This window comes from Tamandua tetradactyla, chromosome 12, assembly GCF_023851605.1.
Source record: "Tamandua tetradactyla isolate mTamTet1 chromosome 12, mTamTet1.pri, whole genome shotgun sequence".
Taxonomy (NCBI): domain Eukaryota; kingdom Metazoa; phylum Chordata; class Mammalia; order Pilosa; family Myrmecophagidae; genus Tamandua; species Tamandua tetradactyla.
In genome coordinates this window covers 71,041,504-71,061,080 of record NC_135338.1, presented here as the reverse complement: position 1 = coordinate 71,061,080, position 19,577 = coordinate 71,041,504, and the positions used below count along the sequence as shown (strand labels likewise).

Sequence of the window (19,577 nt, the reverse complement as noted above, 5' to 3'; positions counted from 1 at the left end):
GTGAAAAATCAGTAAATGTAAGGGTTTATTTCTGAACCCTCAACTGTATTCCACTGATCTATCCAGCAGTAAAATAATACTACACTCTATTACTTAACTTTGTAAATTTTAAAATCAGGAAATGTAATTACTCCAACTTTGTTCCTCTATTTTCAAGGTCATTGTAGCTATTTGTGGTCCCTTGCATTTCCATATAAATTTTAGGATCAACTTGTCAATTTTTTGCAGACACACACACAGAGAAAGCTGCTCTTTTGATCAAGATTGCATTGAATATGAAGATAAATATGTGCAATATTGCCATCATAACATTAATCTTCCAGCCCATAAAAATAAGATGTTATTCTATTTACTTAGACCTTCCTTAAATTTGTTTCAACAATGTTTTGTAGTGTTCAGTAAATTTGATGCTTCTTTCGTCAAATTTATTCCTAAATATTTTATTCTTTTTCATGCTATTGGAAATGAAATTGTTTTCCTATTTCATTTTCAGATTGTTCATTTCTAGTTACAGAAATGCGATTGATGTTTTCATATTGCTCTTGTATTCAGCAATCTTGATAAACTTGCTTAATAGTTCAAACGGGTTTTGGTGCATTTGGGGGATTTTCTATATACAAGATAATGCCATTTGTATTCACAGATGAATTCACAGATTGTTTTCTTTTTTCCTTTTCATCCTGGATGCCTTTTCTGTCTTGCCTAATTGCCCTGACTAGAACTGTACTCCAGGATAATGTTCAAATGTTGAAAGCAGATGTCCTTGTCTCATGCCTAAACTTAGAAGGAAAACATTTGTTCTTACACCATTAAATGTTATGTTAGCTGTGGGTTTTTTGTAGATATGCTTTATTAAGATGAGGAAGTTCCCTTCTATTCCTAGTTAACTAAAATTTTTTATTTATTTTTTTTTATTAACGGAAAGAAAAAAAAAAAAGAAATTAACACAACATTTAGAAATCATACCATTCTACATATGCACTCAGTAATTCTTAACATCATCACATAGATGCATGATCATTGTTTCTTAGTACATTTGCATCGGTTTAGAGGAACTAGCAACACAACAGAAAAAGATATAAAATGTTAATATAAAGAAAAGAAATAAAAGTAGTAGTAATAGTAAAAAACAACAACAACAAACAAACCAACAAGCAAACAAAAACAAAAAAAACCCTATAGCTCAGATGCAGCTTCATTCAGTATTTTAACATGATTACTTTACAATTAGGTATTATTGTGCTGTCCATTTTTGAGTTTTTGTATCTAGTCCTGTTGCACAGTCTGTATCCCTTCAGCTTCAATTACCCATTGTCTTACCCTGTTTCTAACTCCTGCTGAACTCTGTTACCAATGACATATTTCAAGTTTATTCTCGAATGTCCGTTCACAACAGTGGGACCATACAGTATTTGTCCGTTAGTTTTTGGCTGGATTCACTCAGCATAATATTCTCTAGGTCCATCCATGTTATTACATGGTTCATAAGTTTATCTTGTCTTAAAGCTGCATAATATTCCATCGTATGTATATACCACAGTTTGTTTAGCCACTCTTCTGTTGATGGAGATTTTGGCTGTTTCCATCTCTTTGCAATTGTAAATAACGCTGCTATAAACATTGGTGTGCAAATGTCCGTTTGTGTCTTTGCCCTTAAGTCCTTTGAGTAGATACCTAGCAATGGTATTGCTGGGTCGTATGGCAATTCTATATTCAGCTTTTTGAGGAACCGCCAAACTGCCTTCCACAGTGGTTGCACCCTTTGACATTCCCACCAACAGTGAATAAGTGTGCCTCTTTCTCCGCATCCTCTCCAGCACTTGTCATTTTCTGTTTTGTTGATAATGGCCATTCTGGTGGGTGTGAGATGATATCTCATTGTGGTTTTGATTTGCATTTCTCTAATGGCCAGGGACATTGAGCATCTCTTCATGTGCCTCTTGGCCATCCGTATTTCTTCTTCTGGTAGGTGTCTGTTTAAGTCTTTTTCCCATTTTGTAATTGGGTTGGCTGTCTTTTTGTTGTTGAGTTGAATAATCTCTTTATAAATTCTGGATGCTAGACCTTTATCTGATATGTCATTTCCAAATATTGTCTCCCATTGTGTAGGCTGTCTTTCTACTTTCTTGATGAAGTTCTCTGATGCACAAAAGTGTTTGATTTTGAGGAGCTCCCATTTATTTATTTCCTTCTTCAGTGTTCTTGCTTTAGGTTTAAGGTCCATAAAACCACCTCCAGTTGTAAGATCCATAAGATATCTCCCAACATTTTCCTCTATCTGTTTTATGATCTTAGACCTAATGTTTAGATCTTTGATCCATTTTGAGTTAACTTTTGTATAGGGTGTGAGACATGGGTCTTCTTTCATTCTTTTGCATATGGATATCCAGTTCTCTAGGAACCATTTATTGAAGAGACTGTTCTGTCCCAGGTGAGTTGGCTTGACTGCCTTATCAAAGATCAAATGTCCATAGATGAGAGGGTCTATATCTGAGCACTCTATTCGATTCCATTGGTCGATATATCTATCTTTATGCCAATACCATGCTGTTTTGACCACTGTGGCTTCATAATATGTCTTAAAGTCAGGCAGCGCGAGACCTCCAGCTTCGTTTTTTTTCCTCAAGATGTTTTTAGCAATTCGGGGTACCCTACCCTTCCAGATAAATTTGCTTATTGGTTTTTCTAATTCTGAAAAATAAGTTGTTGGGATTTTGATTGGTATTGCATTGAATCTGTAAATCAATTTAGGTAGGATTGACATCTTAACTATATTTAGTCTTCCAATCCATGAACACGGTATGCCCTTCCATCTATTTAGGTCTTCTGTGATTTCTTTTAACAGTTTTTTGTAGTTTTCTTTATATAGGTTTTTTGTCTCTTTGGTTAAATTTATTCCTAGGTATTTTATTCTTTTAGTTGCGATTGTAAATGGGATTCGTTTCTTGATTTCTGCCTCAGCTTGTTCATTACTAGTGTATAGAAAAGCTACAGATTTTTGAATGTTGATCTTGTAGCCTGCTACTTTGCTGTACTCATTTATTAGCTCTAGTAATTTTGTTGTGGATTTTTCTGGGTTTTCTACATATAGTATCATATCGTCTGCAAACAGTGATAGTTTTACTTCTTCCTTTCCAATTTTGATGCCTTGTATTTCTTTTTCTTGCCTAATTGCTCTGGCTAGAACTTCCAACACAATGTTGAATAATAGTGGTGATAGTGGACATCCTTGTCTTGTTCCTGATCTTAGGGGGAAAGTTTTCAATTTTTCCCCATTGAGGATGATATTAGCTGTGGGTTTTTCATATATTCCCTCTATCATTTTAAGGAAGTTCCCTTGTATTCCTATCTTTTGAAGTGTTTTCAGCAGGAAAGGATGTTGAATCTTGTCAAATGCCTTCTCTGCATCAATTGAGATGATCATGTGATTTTTCTTCTTTGATTTGTTGATATGATGTATTACATTAATTGATTTTCTTATGTTGAACCATCCTTGCATACCTGAGATGAATCCTACTTGGTCATGATGTATAATTCTTTTAATGTGTTGTTGGATACGATTTGCTAGAATTTTATTGAGGATTTTTGCATCTGTATTCATTAGAGAGATTGGTCTGTAGTTTTCTTTTTTTGTAATATCTTTGCCTGGTTTTGGTATGAGGGTGATGTTGGCTTCATAGAATGAATTAGGTAGTTTTCCCTCCACTTCGATTATGTTGAAGAGTTTGAGGAGAGTAGGTACTAATTCTTTCTGGAATGTTTGATAGAATTCACATGTGAAGCCGTCTGGTCCTGGACTTTTCTTTTTAGGGAGCTTTTGAATAACTAATTCAATCTCTTTACTTGTGATTGGTTTGTTGAGGTCGTCTATTTCTTCTTGAGTCAAAGTTGGTTGTTCATGTCTTTCCAGGAACCTGTCCATTTCTTCTAAATTGTTGTATTTTTAGCGTAAAGTTGTTCATAGTATCCTGTTATTACCTCCTTTATTTCTGTGAGGTCAGTAGTTATGTCTCCTCTTTCATTTCTAATCTTATTTATTTGCATCCTCTCTCTTCTTCTTTTTGTCAATCTTGCTAAGGGCCCATCAATCTTGTTGATTTTCTCATAGAACCAACTTCTGGTCTTATTGATTTTCTCTATTGTTTTCATGTTTTCAATTTCATTTATTTCTGCTCTAATCTTTGTTATTTCTTTCTTTTTGCTTGCTTTGGGATTAGTTTGCTGTTCTTTCTCCAGTTCTTCCAAGTGGACAGTTAATTCCTGCATTTTTGCCTTTTCTTCTTTTCTGATAAAGGCATTTAGGGCAATAAATTTCCCTCTTAGCACTGCCTTTGCTGCGTCCCATAAGTTTTGATATGTTGTGTCTTCATTTTCATTTGCCTCTAGGTATTTACTGATTTCTCTTGCAATTTCTTCTTTGACCCACTTGTTGTTTAAGAGTGTGTTGTTGAGCCTCCATGTATTTATGAATTTTCTGGCACTCCGCCTATTATTGATTTCCAACTTCATTCCTTTATGATCCGAGAAAGTGTTGTGTATGATTTCAATCTTTTTAAATTTGTTAAGACTTGCTTTGTGACCCAGCATATGGTCTATCTTTGAGAATGATCCATGAGCACTTGAAAAAAAGGTGTATCCTGCTGTTGTGGGATGTAATGTCCTATAAATGTCTGTTAAGTCAAGTTCATTTATAGTAATATTCAGGTTCTCTATTTCTTTATTGATCCTCTGTGTAGATGTTCTGTCCATTGATGAGAGTGGTGAATTGAAGTCTCCAACTATTATGGTATATGTGTCTATTTCCCTTTTCAGTGTTTGCAGTGTATTCCTCACGTATTTTGGGGCATTCTGGTTCGGTGCGTAAATATTTATGATTGTTATGTCTTCTTGTTTAATTGTTCCTTTTATTAGTATATAGTGTCCTTCTTTGTCTCTTTTAACTGTTTTACATTTGAAGTCTAATTTGTTGGATATTAGTATAGCCACTCCTGCTCTTTTCTGGTTGTTGTTTGCATGAAATATCTTTTCCCAACCTTTCACTTTCAACCTATATTTATCTTTGGGTCTAAGATGTGTTTCCTGTAGACAGCATATAGAAGGATCCTGTTTTTTAATCCATTCTGCCAGTCTATGTCTTTTGATTGGGGAATTCAGTCCATTGACATTTAGAGTTATTACTGTTTGGATAATATTTTCCTCTACCATTTTGCCTTTTGTATTATATATATCATATCTGACTTTCCTTCTTTCTACACTTTTCTCCATGTCTCTCTCTTCTGTCTTTTTGTATCTGACTCTAGTGCTTCCTTTAGTATTTCTTGCAGAGCTGGTCTCTTGGTCACAAATTCTCTTAGTGACTTTTTGTCTGAGAATGTTTTAATTTCTCCCTCATTTTTGAAGGACAATTTTGCTGGATATAGGAGTCTTGGCTGGCAGTTTTTCTCTTTTAGTAACTTAAATATATCATCCCACTGTCTTCTAGCTTCCATGGTTTCTGCTGAGAAATCTACACATAGTCTTATTGGGTTTCCCTTGTATGTGACGGATTGTTTTTCTCTCGCTGCCTTCAAGATCCTCTCTTTCTCTTTGACCTCTGACATTCTAACTAGTAAGTGTCTTGGGGAACGCCTATTTGTGTCTAATCTCTTTGGGGTGCACTGCACTTCTTGGATCTGTAATTTTAGGTCTTTCATAAGAGTTGGGAAATTTTCAGTGATAATTTCTTCCATTAGTTTTTCTCCTCCTTTTCCCTTCTCTTCTCCTTCTGGGATACCCACTACACGTATATTTGTACGGTTCACATTGTCCTTGAGTTCCCTGATACCTTGTTCAAATTTTTCCATTCTTTTCCGGATAGTTTCTGTTTCTTTTTGGAATTCAGATGTTTCATCCTCCAAATCACTAATTCTATCTTCTGTTTCTTTAAATCTGTCATTGTAGGTATCCATTGTTTTTTCCATCTTTTCTACTTTATCTTTCACTTCCATAAGTTCTGTGATTTGTTTTTTCAGTTTTTCTATTTCTTCTTTATGTTCAGCCCATGTCTTCTTCATGTCCTCCCTCAATTTATCGATTTCGTTTTTGAAGAGGTTTTCCATTTCTGTTCGTATATTCAGCATTAGTTGTTTCAGCTCCTGTATCTCATTTGAACTATTGGTTTCTTCGTTTGACTGGGCCATATGTTCAATTTTCTGAGCGTGATCCATTATCTTCTGTTGGCGTCTGGGCATTTAGTCAGATTTCCCTGGGTGTTCGACCCCACAGGTTGAAAGATTTTTCTGTGCAATCTCTTGGTTCTGTTTTTCTTATCCTGCCCAGTAGGTGGCGCTCGTGGCACACGTTTGTCTGTGGGTTCCACCAGTGAAAGTTGCTGTAGGTCCTTTAACTCTGGAAAATTCTCGCCGTAGGGGAGGTTCGGCAGCCGAAGCGTCTTGGAAGAATGCCAGCCGGCCTGGGGTTCCGAATGCGGGGAGGGTCGCCGGCCATCGCAGCACAGGAGATCGTCCTGCCAAATTAGCTAGTCGGCCCGGGGCACCAAGCGTGGCGGGAGGGCGCCAGCTGTCGCAGCCCGGGAGAGTGCACTGTTCCCAGCCGACGGGGGAGTCACGTGTTTGGAAGGGATCCCCCGGTCACTGTTCTCCGCAGTCTGGGGATTTCCGACCCAACTATCTCAGTTGTTCCGGGGGGCCTCGCGTGGTGGGGGCACCAGCCGCCGCGGCCTAAGGGGACCGCCTGTCCAATTCTACCAGCTGGCCTGGGAAGGTGGAAGGGAGGGACTCCGGTCGCTTGCCGTCCCACCCAGGAAAGCCCGTGCCCCTTGGTGATCTCACCGGAGCTGGTTCTCCCAGATAGTCATCCGTTCCAGGATGGGGTACGCTGTCCCTTTGATCTCCCTCGTGGCTCCGGGAGCTGCTCTGTATTATCTCCACTCCCCCAGTAGTTGTTCTCGAGGAGGAAAGGTGAGGGCGGCAAGGCTGTCGAAGCTGGTGGCGGAGGAGCACGGTGAAGGCGGGGGAAGAGGGCACCGTGGTGGTTGGAGAGCAGCCGGAGCAGGAGGGGGAGGAGGGGGGGGAAGGAGGTCGGGCGGCTCGGCTGCTGCGGGGCGCGGGCACCGCGCGGCGGGCCGGCGGAGAAAGAGAGGGGGGAAGGAGGTCGGGCGGCTCGGCTTCTGCGGGGCGGGGGCGCCGCGCGGCGGGCCGGCGGGGAAAGAGAGGGGGAGAAGGAGGTCGGGTGGCTCGGCTGCTGCGGGGCGGGGGCGCCGCGCGGCGGGCCGGCGGGGAAAGAGAGGGGGGGAAGGAGGTCGGGCGGCTCGGCTGCTGCGGGGCGCGGGCGCCGCGCGGCCGGCCGGCGGGGAAAGAGAAGGGGGGAAGGAGGTCGGGCGGCTCGGCTGCTGCTATGCTTTTATTTTTATCATGAATGGGTATTGGATTTTGTCAAATTATTTTTCTGCATCTATTGAGGTGATCACATGGTTTTGCCATTTATTCTATTGTTAACAGTATATTACATTGATTGATTTTCATGACAAACCTACCTTGCATTCTTGGGATAGATCCTATTTGGTAATTGTGTTAGTTTGCAAGCTGCCGGATTATGATATACCAAAACTGGAATGGCTTTTAAGAAGGGGGATTTATTAAGTTGCAAGTTTATAGTTCTAAGGCTGTGAAAATGTCCAAATTAAGAAAACACCCAAAAATGTCCAACTAAAGCATCCAGGGAAAGATACCTTGGTTCAAGAAGGCTGATGATGTTTGGGGGTTCTCTTTCAGCTGGAAAGGCACATGGTGACATCTGCTAGCTTTCCTTCCAGGCTTCTTCAAGAGCTTCTCCAGGGCTTTGTCCATTCTGCTGCCTTTGCCATTTCTGGTGGCTCTCTCCAAAGTGTTTCCTCTTTCAAAAGATTCCAATAAACTAATCAAAACCCACCTGGAATGAGTGGAGTTACATCTCCATCTAATGAAAAGCCACACCCACAATTGGGTGTGTCACATCTGCATGGAGATCATTTAATCACAAAGTTGTCCCACAGTGTTGAATTAGGATTAAAATAAACGGCTGTTCCCACAGGATTGGATCAGGATTAAAACACAGAATTTCCAGGGCATATAGTATTTTCAAACCAGCACAGTAATAGTCTATAATCCTTTTTATAGCTTGTTGGTTTCATTGAGCTGGTATTTTGTGGAAGAGTTTTACATCTTTATTCAGAAGGGGTAGATCAGTAGTTTTCTTTTTTTGCAATTTTTTTTCTGGCTTTGTTATCATGGTAGCAGTGACTTCATAGTATGAGCTGGGAAGTGTTTCCTCTACTTTTTTTTATTATTATTAATTGTTTAGTTTTAAAAATATATATAACAAACAAATGCAAACATTCTTAACTTTTGATCATTCCGTTCTACATATATAATCAGTAATTCACACTGATAAGAACAGATACTATACTTGATCTTAGCTAAAAGGCCGAGAATCGATCCTGTACTTCTTTTTAATGGAAGAGTTTGTGAAAGATTGGTGTTATCATCTAATCATTTGGTAGAACATACCAGTGAAGCCATCTGAACCTTGACTTTTCTTTGTGAAAAAATTTTGAACACTAACTCAATCTCTTTACTTGTTTTCATTCTATTCAGATTTTCTGCTTATTCTTGAGTCAGTTTGTGTCTTTCCATGAATTTGCCCATTTCATCTAGGTTACCAATTGCTAGCATACAATTTTTCATAGTAGTCCTGGCTAATTCTTTTTTTATTTCTGTAAGGTCAGTTGTAAAGGCTCCTATTAATTTCTGATTTTAGTATTTTAAGTCTTGTCTCTTTTATTCTTTGTCATTATATCTAAAGCTTTGTCAATTTTGTTAATCTTTACAAATAAACAACTATTCATTTCATTGATTTTCTTTTTTTTTTTCTGTTCCCTATTTCATTTATTTCCACTCTAGTTTCCTTCCTTCTGCTAGCTTTGAGTTTAGTTTGTTCTTTTTATAGTTTATTAAGGTAGGATGTTAGATTATTGATTTGAGATCTTCTTTTTAAATATAGATAAATACAGGCATTTATTTCTAAATACTGCTATAGATGCACCCCATAAATTTTGGTATGTTTTCTTTTTATTTTTACATATCAAAAAGTATTGTCTAATTTTCTTTGTGGTTTCTTTTTTGTGCCTTTGATTATCTCGGACTGTGTTGTTTAACTTCCATTTAATTGTGAACTTCCCAAAATTCTTCCTACTGTTGATTTCTGATCTTATTTTTTGTCATTTATGAACATAATTGTATGATTTTGATCCTTTTAAATTTATTGATAATTTTTATTGCTTAATATATTGCTTTGGATCTGAAGTTAATAAAGTTAATAATTTTTATTGCTTAATATATAATATATGGCTAGAGAATGTTACTGTGGATTTCAAAGAATGTGTGTTCTGCTGTAGATGGGTAGATTTTCTATAGATCACTGTTAGATCTAGTTGGTTTAAAGTAGTGTACAAACCTTCTATTTATTCGTTGATCTTCTGTCTACTTGTTCTGTTATTGAAAGTGAGGTAGTGAAGTCCCCCAACTATTTTTGCTGAATTGTCCACTTCTCTTTTCAATTCATTAGTTTTTGCTTTATGTATTTTGGGACTGCATTGTGAAGTGCCTGTATGTTTATAATTGTCTTCCTGATGGAGTGACCTTTTATTTATTATAAGATGTCCTTTTTTGTCTTTTGTAACAATTTTTGTCTTACTGTCCACTTTGTCTGATTATTATAGCCACTTCAGTCGTCTTTTGATTACTATTTGCATAGAATATATTTTTCTCTCCTTTCACTTTCTTCCTTTCCATGCCTTTGGATCTAAAGTTAATCTCTTGTAGATAGCATGTAGTTGGTTTCTGGTTTTTCTTTAATCCATTCTGCCAATCTCTGCCTTTTGAATTGTTGTGTTTAATCCATTTACAGTTAATGTATTTCCTGCTAAGGTAATATTTATGTCTGCCATTTTGCTAATTTTTATATTCTATTTTATGTATCTTTTGTTCCTTTATTCTACTATTACTGTCTTCTTTTATACTAAATAGATATTTTCTGGTGTACCTTTTTCATTTCCTTGTCATTTATTTATTATACATATATTTTTTATTTTCTTGGTGGTTACCCAGGGAGTTACAATTAACATCTTAACTTGTAATATTATAGTTCTGCTTAATACCAACTTAATTTCAAGAGTGTACCTTCCTATTTAACTCCATTCCTTCCTCCCTGCTTTGTGCTATTGTTGTCATACAAATCACATCTTTATATATTAGAATCTCATAAACACTTTTATAATTATTGCTTTATACAATTTTATTTTAACATAGGAGAAGAAAGATGTTACAAAGAAAGAAAGAATACATTTATGCTATCTATTAAATTTACCTGTGTAGTTACTTTTACCAGGGCTGTTAATTTCTTCACATGCATTCAAGTTATAGGCCAATGTCCTTTTATTCCAGCACAAAGGACTCTTTTTAGTATTTCTCATAGAGCAAGTTTTCCAGAAATGAAATATCTAAGAATGTCTTAATTTCTTCTTCATTTTTTTATTAATTAAAAAAATTAAATAACACAACATCTAGAAATCATTCCATTCTACATATGCAATCAGTAATTCTTAATATCATCACAAAGATGTATGATCATCATTTCTTAGTACATTTGCATTGATTTAGAAAAGAAATAGCAAGACAACAGAAAAAGAAATAAAATGATAATATAGAGAAAAAATAAAAATAAAAAATACAAAAAATATAAAACAAACAAACAAAAAAACTATAGCTCAGATGCAGCGTCATTCAGTGTTTTAACATAATTACATTACAATTAGGTAGTATTGTGCTGTCCATTTTTGAGTTTTTGTATCCAGTCCTGTTGCACAGTCTGTATCCCTTCAGCTCCAATTACCCATTATCTTACCCTATTTCTGACTCCTGATGGTCTCTGTTACCAATGACATATTCCAAGTTTATTCTCTAATGTCGGTTCACATCAGTGGGACCATACAGTATTTGTCCTTTAGTTTTTGGCTAGTCTCACTCAGCATAATGTTCTCTAGGTCCATCCATATTATTACATGCTTCATAAGTTTATTCTGTCTTAAAGCTGCATAATATTCCGTCATATGTATATACCACAGTTTGTTTAGCCACTCGTCTGTTGATGGACATTTTGGCTGTTTCCATCTCTTTGCAATTGTAAATAATGCTGCTATAAACATTGGTGTGCAAATGTCCGTTTGTGTCTTTGCCCTTAAGTCCTTTGAGTAGATGCCTAGCAATGGTATTGCTGGGTCGTATGACAATTCTATATTCAGCTTTTTGAGGAACCGCCAAACTGCCTTCCACAGTGGTTGCACCATTTGACATTCCCACCAGCAGTGGATAAGTGTGCCTCTTTCTCCACATCCTCTCCAGCACTTGTCATTTTCTGTTTTGTTGATAATGGCCATTCTGGTGGGTGTGAGATGATATCTCATTGTGGTTTTGATTTGCATTTCTCTAATGGCCAGGGACATTGAGCATCTCTTCATGTGCCTTTTGGCCATTTGTATTTCCTCTTCTGAGAAGTGTCTGTTCAAGTCTTTTTCCCATTTTGTAATTGGGTTGGCTGTCTTTTTGTTGTTGAGTTGAACAATCTCTTTATAAATTCTGGATACTAGACCTTTATCTGATATGTCGTTTCCAAATATTGTCTCCCATCGTGTAGGCTGTCTTTCTACTTTCTTGATGAAGTTCTTTGATGCACAAAAGTGTTTAATTTTGAGGAGCTCCCATTTATTTATTTCCTTCTTCAGTGCTCTTGCTTTAGGTTTAAGGTCCATAAAACCGCCTCCAATTGTAAGATTCATAAGATATCTCCCTACATTTTCCTCTAACTGTTTTATGGTCTTAGACCTAATGTTTAGATCTTTGATCCATTTTGAGTTAACTTTTGTATAGGGTGTGAGATACGGGTCCTCTTTGATTCTTTTGCATATGGATATCCAGTTCTCTAGGCACCATTTATTGAAGAGACTGTTCTGTGCCAGGTGAGTTGGCTTGACTGCCTTATCCAAGATCAAATGTCCATAGATGAGAGGGTCTATATCTGAGCACTCTATTCGATTCCATTGGTCGATATATCTATCTTTATGCCAATACCATGCTGTTTTGACCACTGTGGCTTCATAATATGCCTTAAAGTCCGGCAGCGTGAGACCTCCAGCTTCGTTTTTTTTCCTCAAGATACTTTTAGCAATTCGGGGCACCCTGCCCTTCCAGATAAATTTGCTTATTGGTTTTTCTCACCTCAGCGGAGTCTCGTAGCCAGTCCAGCCGTTCCAGACTGGGGTACACTGTGTGTTTGGTCTCTGTCGTGGCTCCGGGAGCTGTTCTGTACTGTTTCTAGTTATTTAGTAGTTGTTCTGGAGGAGGAACTAAGACGCGTGCACCTTACTAAGCCGCCATCTTCTCCGGAAGTCTCTTCTTCATTTTTTAAAAGATAGTCTTCACTGGAACTAAAATGTTTAGTTGACAGTCTTTTTCTTTCAGCCCTTGAATATTTCATCCCACTGCTTTTAGGCCTCCATAACGAGAAATCAGCTATTAATCTTACTGTGGAACCCTTGTATATGATAAGTCACTTCTCTTGCTTCTTTTGAGATTTTCTCTTTGTCTTTGACTTTCAGCAGTTCGATTATGGTATGTGTAGATATGGATCTCTTTGAATTTATCCTACATGAAATTTATTAAGCTCTTTGAATGTGTGGATTAGTGCTTTTTATGAAATTTGGGAAGTTTTTGACCATTTTTTCTTAAAATATCTTTCTGTCACTTTCTATCTTTCTTCCCTTATTGGGCCTCCCATTATGCATATGTTGGTATATTTGATGGTGTCCTACAGTTCTCTGAAGCTCTGTTCACTTTTATTCATTATTTTTTCTTTCTGTTCCTCAGACTAGCTAATTTCAGTTGGCCTGTCTTCAAGTTTGCTGATTTTTTTTTTCTTGTACCAGCTTAAATCTATTTTTGAGTCCCTCTAGTGAATTTTTCATTTTGGTCTTGTACTTTTCAACTCCTGAATTTCCATATGGTTCTTTTTTTATAATGTCTATTATCTTTCTTGATATTCTCATTTGGAGAGACATCATGCGCATACTTATCTTTACTTTTTTTTTTTATTTTTTTTATTTTTTTACATGGGCAGGCACCGGGAATTGAACCCGGGTCCTCTGGCATGGCAGGTGAGCATGCTTGCCTGCTGAGCCACCGTGGCCTGCCCTATCTTTACTTTTTTAGACATAGCTACATTTAGTTCTTTGAACTTATTTATGATAACTGGTTTAAAATCTTTGTCTAGTAAATCCAACATCTGGGCTTCCTCAGGGACAGCTTGTATTGACAGCTTTTTTATCTATGTATCATCATCTTTTCATTTTTCTTTGTGTGTTTTGTTGTTTTTGTCGAAAATTGGACACAAGTCAGATTCTTGTCCCTCCTCCAAAAAAAAGTGTTTGTTGTTGGTGCTGACTTGTTTAGTGACTTTCCAGAATGAATTCCATAAGGTCTGTGTTCTGTATTGTGTGTGACCACTAGAGTGTCTTCTTGGTTAGCATAGTGGTCAGCTAATGATCACACAGAGAATTCCTAAATGACTTGCAACCATCAGTCTCCCAGCCTTTGCCAAGGCACTCTTTGTGTATTGGAGCATGATTTCTACATTCCGGCAGGCAGTTTACAACACTCCTTCAGTCTTCACTTCCTATTTGTGAGAAGCTCAGGGTCAGTCAGAGGTGAGAGATTAGTGCCTTCCCAGTTGTTTCCTGACCAGCACACAGTCATGCTCATGAACCTTCTAGAAACCCAGGAGTATGTCAGAGATATTGGAAGCTCCTTGTGGACAGCACAGTCTTTAGCTTTTCCTTTTTAAGTTTTTTGGGTAAGCTTCTTATTTTCCCTGCTATTGCTGTCTGCAGCAGCTGTGATGTTAAACAATTGCCATTGATTGTTTTTTGACAAATGCCCTAGGGAAAAGGTTCTTTGCTCTGAGTGAGCCCTGTGTCAAATCAAATAAAGACAAACGCTTTGAGTGGGAGTTTCCCAGGAATTGCCATATAGGTAAAATAGTAACAATTCTTGGCAAATAGGGCTTTGGAGGGGCTCCAAACCTCTTCTGTTCCTTCCACTGACGGCTAGGCTTCTGGTCTCCATGGATACTATAATTGTGAGACTGTTGGTTTTCAGATCTTCCACAGAGCTGGGGGATGGGAACATGACAAGTACAAAATGCCATAAAACTAATTTTGTGTGTGTGTTGTCTACCATTTTTTCATGATCAGAAGCCTTTTTGAATATCAGAGATCCAGGCACCTGATCATATCCTAAATTAGAACATGCAGAAAGAAACAGTAATGGCCAAAGGGTTTACCCTCAAATTCAGGTTAACAACGGGAGATTTAAATCAGTCCTTGAGTTCTGGTCCCTTGGAAAACCTACTGATGTAATAGTAAAGAGGTGTTTAATGTCTTGTTTTGTTTTTTTGTAAATGTATAAACCCAGTTTTTTTGGTGAATGTATAAACCCATAAGTGTAGTGCTTCTAGTGCTTATATTTGGGGTTATGTTGTGTTTTAAATTTAGCTGTAGGACTTGAGCACCGCTGACTTTTCTTAAGAAGAATCAGCTGCCAAGTCTTTTCACTGCTTGAGTTTCCTCACAGCAGTGGTTCTTAAACTTGAACATGCAACAGAATCATCTGGAGGGCTTGTTAGAATGCAGATTGCTGGGTCACATCTCCACAGTTTCTGAACCAGTAGGTCTGTGGCCAGGCCCAAGAATGAGCATTTTCAGTAATTCCTGGGCGATGCTGAAGCTCGTGGTCTCGGGTGCACACTGACAGCCACCACCCTAACGCGTGGAGGGGGGAGATGTTCCTTCTGTGATGGGGAGGAAGTTCAGGAAGCATAAAGAACAGAGACAAGAGGAGTAAGAAGAAAGAGCAGTGTGAGCCACTCACTTTACCACGCTCCCCAGTTAGTGACTGCTCTTATATTTGCCCCTTCCTCTGTTCTGACAAAAGCATAAGTGCTTCTTAGTGGAGAATTTCCTGACATCATAATTTGCCATTTTAATCAAGGGGGGAAAAAGGAATGAAGTGGCTGTCTGTGAAAAACTGTTACACAAAGCCCTTCCAATGTACTTTTAAGTAGAATTTTAAAGGTGTTGAGGATATATGCAGAGTCGGGAGGAGTCTTTATATAATTTTAGGAGAAACACTAGGTGGAGAACTGCTAGGGCAACAGGATTCTAGGGAATTTTGTTAGGGATTCAGTTGGCTTCAGGTTTCAGTTATTTACTATGATCCCCTTTTTCTTTCTTTCTTTTTTTAATAACTTTTTAATTGTTTAATATAACATATACACAAAGCAAAGAAATAAAAAAGCAATCGTTTTCACAGCACTCTTCAACAAGTAGTTACAGGACAGATCCCAGAGTTTGTCATGGGTTACCATACGATCTTCTCGGATTTTTCCTTAGAAAAATCTGAAGGCTTAAATATTTTTTTATCATCACAATCACAACATTTTTGTGAAAAATAGCATATATACAAAAAAGCAATAAATTTCAAAGCACAGCACCATAATTAGTTGTAGAACATATTTCAGAGTTTGGCATGGGTTACAATTCCACAATTTTAGGTTTTTACTTCTACCTGCTCTAAGATACTGGAGACTAAAAGAAATACCAATTTAATGATCCAGCAATCATTCGTTTTTTAAACCCTACCTTCTCTGTATAACTCCACCATCACCTTTGATCTTTCTTTCCCTTTCTTTAGGGGTATTTGGGCTATGGCCAGTCTAACTTTTTCATGTTGGCAGGGTCTGTCACTAATGTGGAGTAGGGAGATAGAGAAATCTGATGTTGTGGAGAGGCTGGGCCCTCTAGGTTTCAGGACTTATCTGCACCAGGGACCCATCTGGAAATTGTAGGTTTTTGGACAGTTACACTTGATTCCCCTTTTCTTGGCTGCAATCTGGGAAGGCGGGAACACTGTCTCAGCCACACCTGGGGACTGGTTTAGGCAGGTGAGAGAAGCCCAGACCTGAGGCCTTTCCTCTGGGTTATTTTCATGTCACAGTTGAGAGATTCTGCCATGATTGCTTCATATCTAGCCATATTTATTTGTTCTTAGAATGTTCAAGTGTAGCTGTGGTTGCAAATGCTGAAAAGTAACGTGGATGCAAATGGGAGTGTCCCAAGGGATAGAGTAGTTGGGAGGAACCCAAGAGAAGTGAGAACCTAAATCCCTGCCCCCAGATGAGGCTGCCTTTCACAGCCTCTTCTTATTTCTTAAAATGCAAACCTCCTGGGTAGTGGCTAGTATCACGTCACAAAGGTAGGACCTGGGAAGAGAGGAAGCTGTGTCTTGATCGATGAAATGAGAAAGTGACTTGTAGGAGCTGAGTTTTGTCTCTAACTGGTCACTTCCTTTCTTAAGCCTATGTCGGTTTGTTTCTTAAATCTGTAAAATGGTGGTTTGGTTTTAAAGCGTTCCCAAAGGTGCTCCCATTTTTGGTATTCTTTGAACTTTTTCAAGATCACCTCTTCTGTCTTTTGGGCATCGAGGGTAAGAACCAGGTCTCTTGACTTCTGTGTGCTCAGCTCTCTGAGTCTTCCCTGAACCATGTGTGCCCAGAAGCCTCTGTGTTGTTTCCTGTTAGCAGTTTTCTATGGCTTTGGAGTAGAAGGAAGTTCATTGCCATGGCGGTCAGGCAGTCATACTGGGGAAAATATGATGTGTTGTGAGAAAAAAAAGTCGGTATTACCCAATCTGGTAATCAGATTTTCAGACAAAGGCATGCCCCTGAATCTTGCTGTTTATGGCTGAGCATAGCATTAGTCTTGCCTCCAAAAACAGTTTTTAAAAAATCACTGTGTGCTTGGCTTTGTCCGTCTGTTTTGGATATGGAAATATATCCTGCCTGACATTTTTCTTGCCCTTATTTTGGATGCAACTGAATTGCTCTGAAGATGTTCATTGTAACAGTTATTAATTTAGCATTTATTGAAACCTACCATGTGCCTTGCTCTGTGCGAAGTGATGGAAATATAGAGGAAAAACTCTAAGATAGGGGAACACATGGGGGGAGGGGGGTTGGTTTACAAAGAAGACCAATATTCATTTGTCCATCCATTACTTAACAAATCCCCCAGGGATTTGTTGCGTGTCTATACAATGAACTGACCTCTGTGCTGGTTGCTGTGGATACAAAAATGATTAAGACAGACATGTTCCTGTGGTCTCTCAGGGGCCACACTTCAATAGAGCACAGCTAACCTTGTAATAGAGGAAACCCGGTCACCTTGCAGTGGGGGTGGGTGTATGGGAGCATCAGGGCTAAGGGAGGGCTTCCCAGACCTGGTGACTTAGGAACTGAAAACCTAAAGTGGAAACAGGCGCCACCCCAATGAGGGAAAGGTGGAAGAAACAGTTAAGCAATGGCTGGAAATAGGAAATACTTAGTTGGGTATACAAGCTGGATTTAGGGAGAACAGTAGGAAATGAGACTGTAAAGGGAGGCGGTTCAGCTCTTGAAAGATGTTTGTGCCTTGCTTAGAACTTTGAACTTTAACCTAAGGTGATGGAGAAGCCACTTGATCCCATAATGGAGGAAGTAGTGCAGGAAACTGCAACCATTTAAAACAGCATAAAGATGACATAACTGCATAAATTTTAAGTATATAAAAAAAGCAGAGCATAAAAATTGCCTGGTCACTGTGATTGCTGATACATAAAATATAATTATGACCTTGTCAAAGCCTGGGGAGATATATAAAGTAGAATTAGTTATTTTGAATGGTGAGAGTCTTTAAAAATTCCTTTATGATATTCATTCAGCATCAACTATGTACTTTATGCATAGTTGCATCAAGTCTAACTCCTTATTATATGATCTGGCTTTTATGAAATATCTAGAAGAAGCAAATTTCTAGAGCAATAGGAGATTATAGGTGACTAGGGGCAAAGAGTAGACAGGGAGGAGGGAGTTGCTACCTGATGGGTCCAAATTTTCTTTTTAAGATGATGAAAAAGTTGGGGTAATGGATTTTGTTGTGGATGTATGATATTGTGAGTGTAATGACCATTACTGGATTGTACACATGAAAATGGTTAAAATGGGAAATTTCGAGTTGTGCATGTGTTACTACAGTAAATATTTTTTTAAAGTTACAATCTCTTCTCTCTACCATCAAATATGGGGAGATCTAACAACTTTCATGCAACTGAAAAAATGATGCTGGTTATGAAACATCCAGAATAGGCAAAACCATAGACACAGAAACTAGATTGGTGTTTGGCAGGAGATGTGGGGAGGAGGGCATAGAGAGTGCTTGCTAGCAGGTACAGAATTCATTCAGGGTTGTTGGAAATGTTTTAGAAATAGATAATGGGGATGGTTGCACTGAATTGTATACTTTAAAATGGTTAATTTTATGCTATGTGTTATTTTATCTCATTTTAAAATGTAGGGGGAAAATCTGCTGATTGATTCTATAGGGAGAAGTGATATTTCTGTACCTTATCCTTTTTCTTTTTTTCCCCTAGTAAAGGGCAACCGGAAGTGTGAGCTGAACTGCCAGGCAATGGGCTACCGCTTCTATGTCCGGCAGGCGGAGAAGGTCATCGATGGCACCCCCTGTGACCAGAACGGCACAGCCATCTGCGTGTCCGGGCAGTGCAAGGTACGCGGCCCAGGCCGGGGTCTCTGAGTCAATTCTGGGAGTGTTTGATCCAAGTCTCCTGACTTCATCATTCATCAAAGGCTGGGTTGCCGCCTCCCTTATACCACGTAGGGGCCCCTGAACCACGAGCTCTGGGAGAAGTGGTCTAAGGAAGGAGGCTTGGTCGGACCTGACCATGGTTTCATTTTGGTTTTTGCATCTATTAAAAATTGATTTCGGTGTTCCTTTATTGCAGGTATGCATGTGGTTCTTTGAATTCTCCCTTGAGCCGGCTGTACAGCTTAACGAATTCTTTATTAATGAATGAGTTAAAGTTTTACATAATATTTGCATAAGTCATGATTTTACTTTTTTTTCTTTTTAAAAATTATCCTTTAACTTGTAGACCAATGTAATAATCTCCCACCTGACTCCTCCTTCCATTTTTATTTTTTAAATTTTACTGTGGTAATATTTATATATAACATAGAATATTCCATTTTAACCATTTTGGTGTGCAATTCAGTGGATTAGTTACATTCACAGTATTGCATAACCATCCCCGCTATCCATGACCAAAACATTTCCACCACCCAACACAGAAACTCTGAACCCATCAAGCAACAACTCCCCATTTCCTCCTTCCCCCTCCCCTCACCAATTGTGTTTTTGGTCTTTGGGAGTAGCCACGCCTTGGGCTGGCATTTCAATTATTGTGTGATTTATGCTTGCACTGTGTGCTTAAAATAGGCACAGCAGTTTTTCCTCATTAAATCTGGAGCTCCTTCCTTGTCTCTGAAGTGGAGGTTATAAAAGAGGCTCTGCTGGTTCGGTCAAGAAACAGTTGGCG

At 38.5% G+C, this 19,577-nt stretch overlaps 1 protein-coding gene and 1 pseudogene across 4 annotated transcripts in view; one reads left to right on the top strand and one right to left on the bottom strand.

Annotated features, from left to right (window-relative positions):
- The window catches only part of THSD4 (thrombospondin type 1 domain containing 4), a 691,564-nt gene that overhangs the window by 280,655 nt on the left and 391,332 nt on the right, over positions 1–19,577 (top strand). For all 4 annotated transcript variants that reach the window (XM_077123893.1, XM_077123894.1, XM_077123895.1 and 1 more), the window contains one exon: positions 18,612–18,748. In XM_077123893.1, coding sequence (XP_076980008.1) covers positions 18,612–18,748 — 137 coding nt within the window. The remainder of the gene's footprint in view (positions 1–18,611; positions 18,749–19,577) is intronic.
- Positions 8,361–8,475, bottom strand: LOC143652850 (U2 spliceosomal RNA; annotated as a pseudogene).